At 36.4% G+C, this 9,308-nt stretch overlaps 1 protein-coding gene and 1 long non-coding RNA gene across 3 annotated transcripts in view; one reads left to right on the top strand and one right to left on the bottom strand.

Annotated features, from left to right (window-relative positions):
- LRRTM4 (leucine rich repeat transmembrane neuronal 4) overlaps positions 1-1,319 on the bottom strand; it is a 649,649-nt gene extending 648,330 nt beyond the window's left edge. The window contains exon 1 of one of the 2 annotated variants that reach the window (XM_081796657.1): positions 975-1,319. In XM_081796657.1, the coding sequence (XP_081652783.1) occupies positions 975-981 (7 nt within the window). In that variant the 5' untranslated portion in view covers positions 982-1,319. Of the gene's footprint in view, positions 1-546 lie in introns of both variants that reach the window. The other variant, XM_081796658.1, reaches the window with a different exon arrangement.
- Positions 1-9,308, top strand: part of LOC145715916 (uncharacterized) — a 396,987-nt gene that overhangs the window by 199,642 nt on the left and 188,037 nt on the right. The window lies entirely within an intron of this gene.

Consider the following 9,308-nt stretch of genomic DNA (forward strand, 5'->3'; position numbering starts at 1 on the left):
GCAGACAGGAGAAAGGGGGGAAAAAAGCCAGTCACACTTGAAAAAATAAGACTGGCAAATGACTGCTGGAAATTTGGAAGCTGTGTTCAGGATACAGCTTCAAAGATAAAACAAACCCTTGTGCGACCTCCGATAAAGTAACGACCCCACCCCTACACACACGCAGTAAAGTGTTAACAATCTTCCTGACAGCGACCAGAAACACAAGCATGGTTAATATTATCAAGAAATAGAAGCAAACACAATATTTATCTCATGCTCAATTCCCAAGCTGTAGAAACACATACAGAAGAGACAGTCTTAAAGATATTTCTCTCGAGTCTGTTTAAGTCCGTGTTATGCATTTACGGATTAAAAAAAAAAAAAAAACTACTAAAAGGAAAATGATCTAAAAATATAATAGCAACTATACCGAGTCAACTGGCAAACTCAGAGGCTGCTGCTTTTTGCCTGTTTCCCCGTCTTTTATCAGCTAATGCCACGACTGAGAATAGGAAGCCAAGAGGATCAGCTTTGCTAAGAAGGAAACAACAAAAGTTCACTTACCCATCCTTTGTCATCCAAAAACGGATCCCCCCTCTCTCAGCTTTCTTCTTATTTGGTCTCTCGTGCTGAAACCACCACCACCTTCATGACACAGTGCGGCTGTCATTCACACCATTCTGATCCCGCATGTGAGCTAGTAGCCCCATACAAACTTCCCCGGAGAGGACAGGCAAAAAAATATATATACATATATGAAAAAAAATCAGCATGGGGTGGGATGGGGGGGCAGGGAGAAGGAAGCCGTTGCGGGGGGAGGGGGAGGACCTCTAAGCTCTGAGGACCATTGTGTAATTCACCAGAGACCCATCAGCAGTAATTGGCAATCTGTGCAAAAAAGCTACAGCCCATTTCGAAGGTAACCAACTTCTCTGTAAAAAGAGAGGTAAAAAAAAAAAAGAAAAGAAAAGAAAAGAAAATCTTCAGAATACCTGGCATTCCTTATTGTGCTGGCTTTTGCCATTCCCAGATAAAGCAATTCATCCTCTGGATTTTCAGTTCTTGAAGCAAGTAGGCCTCCTGTGCTGTATGAGACCCCAGTTTAAAAGCTATGCAGGCTAGGTTTATCCATTTAGCTGGTCAGGTTTAAAGTGTTTTGTAGCTGTGCTGAGAGGCAGCCCTTGTCTAATTCAGAAGGCTTTCCAGAGACTGATGATGCTCAGAGCTTGTTGGTGCTAATGCTTGAGTTTGTGATACACTGAGTGCCCTCCGCTGGAGAAAACAGATTGCACATTAAAGATGGGAACAAGTGAGCCTGTCAGTGGTGTGCAGCCTTCCCTCTCTCAGAAAGGGAAATTAAAGGCACAGGACCACTTTTTTTTTTTCTCTCCAATAATATATATATATTATGAAAGCCTTATGACAAGGAGTTCCATTCAGTGATATCAAATATTAAGTAAAATATTGGCTCTCTATTATCCAATTAGCAGTTTTTAGAAGTTGCCTTGGCTTTTTTTTTTCCTGCACATATCACAGATTTATTATCTTTTTTTTTAACAGAAACAGTTTGAGCTTCATTTTTGTTGCTGTCAGTTTATTTATTTATTTATTTAAATTTTTTAATTTTTTTTTTTAAAGATTTTATTTATTTGCGAGAGAGAGAATGAGAGACAGAGAGCATGAGAGGGAGGAGGGTCAGAGGGAGAAGCAGACTCCCTGCCGAGCAGGGAGCCCGATGTGGGACTCGATGCCGGGACTCCTGGATCATGACCTGAGCCAAAGGCAGTCACTTAACCAACTGAACCACCCAGGCGTCCTGTCAGTTTATTTATTTATATATATTTTTAAGCAAACCACATAGAGAAACAATTGTACTTAAGGGAAAAATGTAATTAGGTCACTTTTGAAGGTAGTCATTTTTAAAATTTTAGGTCTGATTTTTCAATTCCCAGCTTTTGATAGTAAATACATTCTGTAATTTTGCACATCTTATTGAACAGTCTAGATCATTACTTTCTAAAAATGTACATTCTTAGCCTTAAAGTGGTTGTCTTTAATACTATATTAACCAATGTGCAAATATCTAAGAGAGACTAAATGTTACTTCGATAAAAGTATTATTCCGGAGCATAATTGACTTCCTTAGTGCAGTCACTATATTTTAAAATCATCTACATTAATAATGCAAATTTTTCTTATGCAAGTTACTTATAATGTGCAATTCCAGAAAAACAAAAGCATGTGAGTTCTATATCGCTGTTGTATTTATCTAAAATTTGCAAAATATCCTCAAAATTAGGAAGGATGAAATGATGAAACACCTGAAATATGTATTTTAAAAAGCCTATACCTTCCTTCAACTTGCAATGGACTTTGAAAAAAAAAAAATAAATAATGATGCATCACCTTCCATTTTGCTTCTCTTCGTTACTTGTTTATTTCATAATCCTCTGGCAGAGAATTTTTGGAACAATCCAAAAGAATGAACCAATGTAATACAGAGAGAGAATGCTAGATAAGATTACTAACCTAACTTAGCAGGTGTGAGAAGTTTAAATAAATTTTACATAAGTATCTAGAATTGCTATGGATCAGTGAAAATGAGTATTTTTAGAAATATTTCTTGGTTTTAATTCTAAAATTAAATTATTAAATTATTCAACTGCCAATATACTAATAAGGAGGGCTTATCTTAGAAATAACAGAAATAATTTGACTCAGATTTGTGAGTAGGCAGAAACAGGCAATTATCTAATTACTAAGATTTTTCAAGGAACAGAAAGAGATAATATATCCCCCAAATATATCCCTTTCCCATTAACTGATACCTGAATTCTATTTTAGAAATGTATACTTTTGGCTTAAGGCTTAAAACCTATTGAAATGCAAATGAACACCCAAAGAGGCAATATTATTTGGTTAATGAAAGAGATGTACCTTTCTAAGGAAACAAACATAAATGATACACATATAATTTGTTCATAGTAGTGTAGTTTACACAGAAACAAAAATCCCACCCAAATATTCAATGATGGAGGGTCAGTTCAGGAAATATAAATATATTCATGATTAGAATACATGCTGCCATTAGATAAAATTGCTTGTATTTGCTGACAGGGAATGATGACCACAATGTGTAAAGTAAAGAGAGTAGAGGCAGAGAACACAGGTCCTAGAGGATAATTAAGGGAGTCTATTTCTGTGCATATTCTTACTTGCGTGGGGGCAAAATAAAATGTACAAAGCAAATTTTCCTGGGAGATGAATTTTGGATGGATTTCATTTCATCTTTTATGATTTTTTGTCTATTTATATTTTCTAACTTTTTTTTTTTTTAAAGATTTTATTTATTTATTTGAGACAGAGAGAATGAGAGACAGAGAGCATGAGAGGGAGGAGGATCAGAGGGAGAAGCAGACTCCCCGCCGAGCACGGAGCCCGATGCGGGACTCGATCCCGGGACTCCAGGATCATGACCTGAGCCGAAGGCAGTCGCTTAACCAACTGAGCCACCCAGGCGCCCCAATATTTTCTAACTTTTTAAAATAAGATGAATATGTGGTACATGTGACATATGTGTGTGTGTGTGTGTGTATATATGTATTTCTGTGCATGTATGTATAAATTTTCCTTTGTTGGAATATAGCCATGAGAACAGCTTTTGATAGTGGATTGGAAAAAATCTCATGATGTTACCCACATTTATGGTGTAATAACCAATGAAAATGCAAGTTTTCTCTTAAGTACTAAGATCTAATAGATGCTATATTCCAAAGCAGATACTAAATCATATGCAAATTTTACAAAAGATGTTGTCAAAAATCAATTATATACTGTGTCCCTTGAACACATTGTGAGGGCATAAAAGGGCCAAGAGAGTTAAGAGTGACAAAAGACGTTGTGTGGAGGACTTTACTGGAAAGAGTTGTCCTGGCATTACCTACAAATGTACATAGACACACACACCCTTCACCCAAGTGAAGGGCAGGGTATATCCATACCTAGCTTGATTATACTGTGTTAAAAATTTTAAGACAAAAGGTTCAAAATGGAGCCACTTACGCTAAGCCTCATTTCACCAAACCACAATTTAACTTAATTAGTGTTTTGGCCACTCCCAGAAATGGAATCTTAAACCAGTCAATAAGGAATCACCTGGTCAGCACTAATAAGGTAATCTGCCTGATAGACCCCATCATCCCCTGAAGGAAAGTGACCTTGTCACAATCAATCTGCCTTTTACTAATATAATTTCTTAGTCCTGCTCCCTTTGGCCTATGAGAGTCCTTCATTTTTATAGTTTCTCAGAGTCCCTTTCTATCTGCTAGATAGAATGCTGCCCAATTCATGAATCATTGAATAAAGGCAATAAGATCTTTAGAATTAACTGAGTTGAATTTTGTTTTGTTTTGTTTTTTAACAGTTTTGGTGTCAGTGACAGGATCCAAACGAAATGTATGTGTTTTGGGGGATAACAAGAAACACAGGCACTGTTACTCATGAATCCTTTGAATTCTTGGTTCTTCTTGCCATTTCCTAGGGCCAAGAGGTAAGTTCCTCTCAGTTTTGAGTTCTGCTTTCTTTGCATTGAGCTCCTGATCTAACTGGCTTTCTAGTCCAGGTCAGTTCAGGTTAAGGTAACAGTTCCACCAGAACCTAAGCCCCTAGTTCTTGGTTCAGTACCCAGATGCCATATTGAGAACAGCGGGTGGCTCAGTCTGCAGTTTTTCATTTGATTGGAATCCCAGTCTGCAGTGCCCATCTGTTGGGTCCTTTCCCCAGTCCTCAGTTCCACATTGGAAATTGCTGGTGGGGCACACAATGCCATCTCTTGTCCAGGTTACTGTTGGTTTCTGTTAATGGGAATATGAAGTAAAGGCTATTGCTAATGGGAATCTTGAAAGCCAAAACAACAAAATTGGTGGACATGGGTCAAGCACTTAAAAGCTGTTAGGGCACTTGCCACCTAACTCTAAGACTCTCATGTTAGGATTAGGTGGCCATGGAATGGAGTTAGATTGACACTGGGTCACCTGCCAACCTTAAGAAAATTTCCATGTAAAATGCCACACAATCCTCAATGCAGTGACACATCCCTGTTAGGTATTATTAACTTTGCTCTGAGAGACCCAAGGCTTACCTATAAGAAATGGGATCCTTACATTCCAAAGATTTGAGAGTGCCACCTTCTGGTACACCTGCTTATTTTTTGTCTAAGAAACGTGGGTCTCAGAACCCATAGATACCTACAAAAATGGAAAAATCTTACTAATGACAACCTAGAATTACAATGGTCATTATGGGGAATGTTCCAATTAGACAAGATCGTTCATTTAAGAAGTACACTTGAAAATAAGAATTCCCAAAACAAAAAAATAGAATGGGATATCAATTTTAATTGGCATGCAGAAGCCTCCAGAAGTTTTCAAAATTCCAAAATAGCTTCAATGAAATATTTGCTACAAAAGCCTAAAGACAAATTAAAGATATAAAAAAACAGGACTAACAGACTGAGGTAACTCCTACTGCTTCCCTCTGTCCTCCTTTACCTGAGTACTCAGTCTACTAATCCTCTGTCTGAACTGTCTTCCACTCTGAAGAGACAAAAGGACCATAAACAAAAGTCCACCAAGTTAGTGGCCTTACAGACACCCCCAAATATATTCTTGAAGGAGGGCCCCCATATGGGCCCCTGTCAGGGTTAATAGAAGCAAGGGGGATTTTCTGGTAAACTGATACATTATTTCCTTAAACAGCCAAAAAGAAATGTCTCTTTCTTTTGGTTATCTTTGAGAGTGGCTCTGGATCTTGGGAGGTAATATCTTCTCCATCCTCTTTGAGAATGCCTCTTGGGTTTATGTGTTCTTCAATACTGCCAGGAATATTTATTGTCTGTCCTGGGCAGAAACCGATGTGCTTTTTTGTTTGTTTGTTTGTTTGTTCGTTTTTCTGGCAAGATATTTCAAAGGATTTTTTAAGTATCTCAGTGGTCAGAAGTCAGCCAAATTGAAAACTGATATTCAGAGCCTGACAGAAATTTTTTTAGACCTCCTCCCCTAAGCTAAATATACCCAGAGGGAAAGAAAAAGATTTGGAAGAGAAAGCTCTAAATCTAGAACACAGGAGTCTTTCAATTCCATTTTAGTTGAAGAACTTCTCCCTGGTATAAAGAAGCAAACTGAGGATAACTTAGTTCAACCTCTAGATGTCATTCAAGCCAATTCTTTGAAGAATTAAAACCAACTCTTCTTATTTTACAAATGTTTACAAAACCAGAAACACAGCTCTAGAAATATTCAAAGTCCACCTATCATTTTAACCAATCCCAAAACCTCACCTATTCATCTCAAACTGAAAGCTTATATTGAAAAATTCTGGCCTTAAGAAACAGAAGTGCTTCTTGAAGGAACTGGCATTCTTTCTCTGTGCCTTTGAGATGTAAATATTCTACCCAGTCTTCTCTGGAAATTCTCATCTAAACCATCTCTGTGAAATGCAAACTTGAGGGGGCAACTCATTAATAAAGAGGCTATTTGGATATTTGAAATTTAGGCAAATGAAAAACCATGTCTTCTCCAAAAATATTAATAAAAAGCTTTAGCCATCTGAGCAGATAACCTTAACCTATTCCATCTGCCAGAAACATGATTTATATCCAACTGCTTTTCTATAAACTAGTGAATTAAAACAGGGTTGGGATTGGCTTTCACTTTCAGAGTTTGTCTGGATAAAATATGTACATGTGTTTTCTACACAAGAAAGAAGGACTATATGAAAGAGAAAGTGTCAGCTTGAAGCTATTTTAAATCCTGGTGGTACCCCCAACAGGAAGTTTTTATAAGAGCACTGCCCAAACAAAGAGACAAATAAACAAAAAACAAACAGAAATCCATCAAGTTTGGAAAAGTACTAGATAAATGAAGAAAAAAACGTGTCATTCTTGTCAGGGGAAATCTGGTCCCTTATTCCTAAGGGGGCTATTAAGGATCTATCAATGTGTTCATGAAAAAGAGAAATATCTTTTAACATCTGCTAGGCCTAGAGATCAAAAAAGCTTTTTTAAAATTGTTAGGTCAACCAAGAAGTTTCTTGGAAAGGTCTGAAATAGTACTAAGGGTGGGAGGAGGTAAGAGAGAATGAGAGAAATTGACCATACTTTTTTTATTCCTAGGTAGTAGACAGCCCACCTGTAACTGGTCCTACACTGGAAAAGGATGACAATGTTTAAATGTGAGCTTATATGAAATATGATGTATTGATTAATATGGTGGATTTAATATTTCCATTTACTTATTTGAGACTTTATGAACTAAGGATATAATAGGAATTTTTGAATTTTAATTTTTGTAATAACAGCATTTTGTTACACTCAGAGAGCATTCAGTGACCTCACCTTGATAATTTGAAACTGACCATGGTAGGAGTATTCACACCAAGGAAATCATCAAAAAGCTAAAGTTTAAAATATGACTTATTATTTTGTTGAGTATCGACACTTAAGAAAGTGATGTTGAAAATATTAGTAATACATATTAAACTTAAAAGTGTAATGTTTGTAGCCATTTAATTATAAATAGGTTTTATGTAATTATAAAGAGCTATTAAATAAATACAAATTATAAATAGATATAATTTCAAATATGGAATATTTGAAAACTATGACCTGATTGGGCAAATAAATTACCATGTCACTGACAAACAAGCAAAATTCCAACCTATGTCTACATTGTTTCACTTTTGTGTTACTCATTAATGTAAGCAAAAATATCAGACAGTATTCATGTTGGAATAATACTTGGAGAGCCAGTTGTTAAACATTTATCAGCAAACCACTTGCCTACAGTTCTACATTTGTATTGCTCCAACAGTGAACTAGTTTGAACACATAAATGCTAGTGATGACCTGGTTTTAATAAATAAATCAAAATTTCAATCAATTATTATCATCATAATCAATGTCACTTTCAATACCATCAATATCTTCTTTCTTTCCTAAAATATTATTTGTTCTCTCCAATTAAAAATTAAAAGCCTTTGTCAATTAAGAAATTTAAAATTACAAGTGAAAGAAATCTCAACTCAAACTCAATAAAAATAAAATGGAAAATTATTTTAGTTTGTGTAAATCAAAATTTCATAGTCAGATAGAGCTGGATTCAAAAATTCAAGTATCACTGGTAGCCAGTTTCCTTTGGTCCATTTCTCAGGCCTAATACAATGAATTATTTCCATTGTAATTCTGGTTTTAAAACAGCTCTCTTAGCCCCGGCTCCATGTATAGTAAGATTCAAGAACTAATAAATGTTTCATTGCATGGAGTGACTCTAGTGGAGTCTTTTTTTTTTTTTCCTACTACCTCTGAATAATTTTCTGTGATGAAGATTGGGCCTCCCTGGGTAGTTTACATAAAGGTCATGTATTCTACCACTGGTGCTGGTGGGAATACCTTCTTAAAAAAAAAAAAAAAAAATGTACTAAGGATGCCTGGCTGGCTCAGTAGGTGGAGCATGTGACTATCTCAGGGTTGTGAGTTCAAGCCCCACATTGGGCCTACAGCTTACTTAAAACCAAACCAAACCAAACCAAACAACAACAAAAACACATGCTGACATGCTGAAAGGGGGAGGAAAATGATGTGTGCATCTCTTGCAAAGTATAAAGTCATCACTAAAAAGGGGCTGCCCTGCCCGGGCACACCTTGAATCTAGGTGGGGACCATGTAAATAATCCTCACCAAGGATTATGAGCAGAATTGATGTGGAGCACTTCCAGGTCAAGATGGTCAAATAAAAAGGGTCCCTTTCTTCTTCGTCTAACTAGAACCCAGGATTCTAAAACCCTGTTAAAGCTACTGGACTACAGGGGATTATTTATGTCGCAGTATAAATGGGATAAGGGGTAATGATGAATATTGGGAGATAAAAATATACACCATGCAAATAAATACACAAACTAAACATATAAACAAACAAAAAAAATAAAAAACAAAAATAAACCAAATAACAAAACATAACAACATCCCAGTAACCTTTTCCTCTTGCTCTACCCTGTCGTTAGGATGTGGTGGTAACTATGCTTCCTTTATTCTCAATATGTAAAGCTCTTCATACACTGATTTACCAAATATTCCTAAACATCCTCCTAACTTCACTCTCAAATGGTAAAAAAGTAAAATTAATATATTGAGGGGGGCGGAGCAAGATGGCGGAGGAGTAGGAGACCTGGATTTCGTCTCCTCTCAGGAATTCAGCTGGATAGGGATCAAACCATTCTGAACACCTACAAACTCAACAGGAGATCGAAGAAAAGAATAGCAACAACTCTCT

This window comes from Leptonychotes weddellii, chromosome 10 (genome assembly GCF_054177405.1).
Source record: "Leptonychotes weddellii isolate Sample4059 chromosome 10, ASM5417740v2, whole genome shotgun sequence".
Lineage (NCBI taxonomy): Eukaryota > Metazoa > Chordata > Mammalia > Carnivora > Phocidae > Leptonychotes > Leptonychotes weddellii.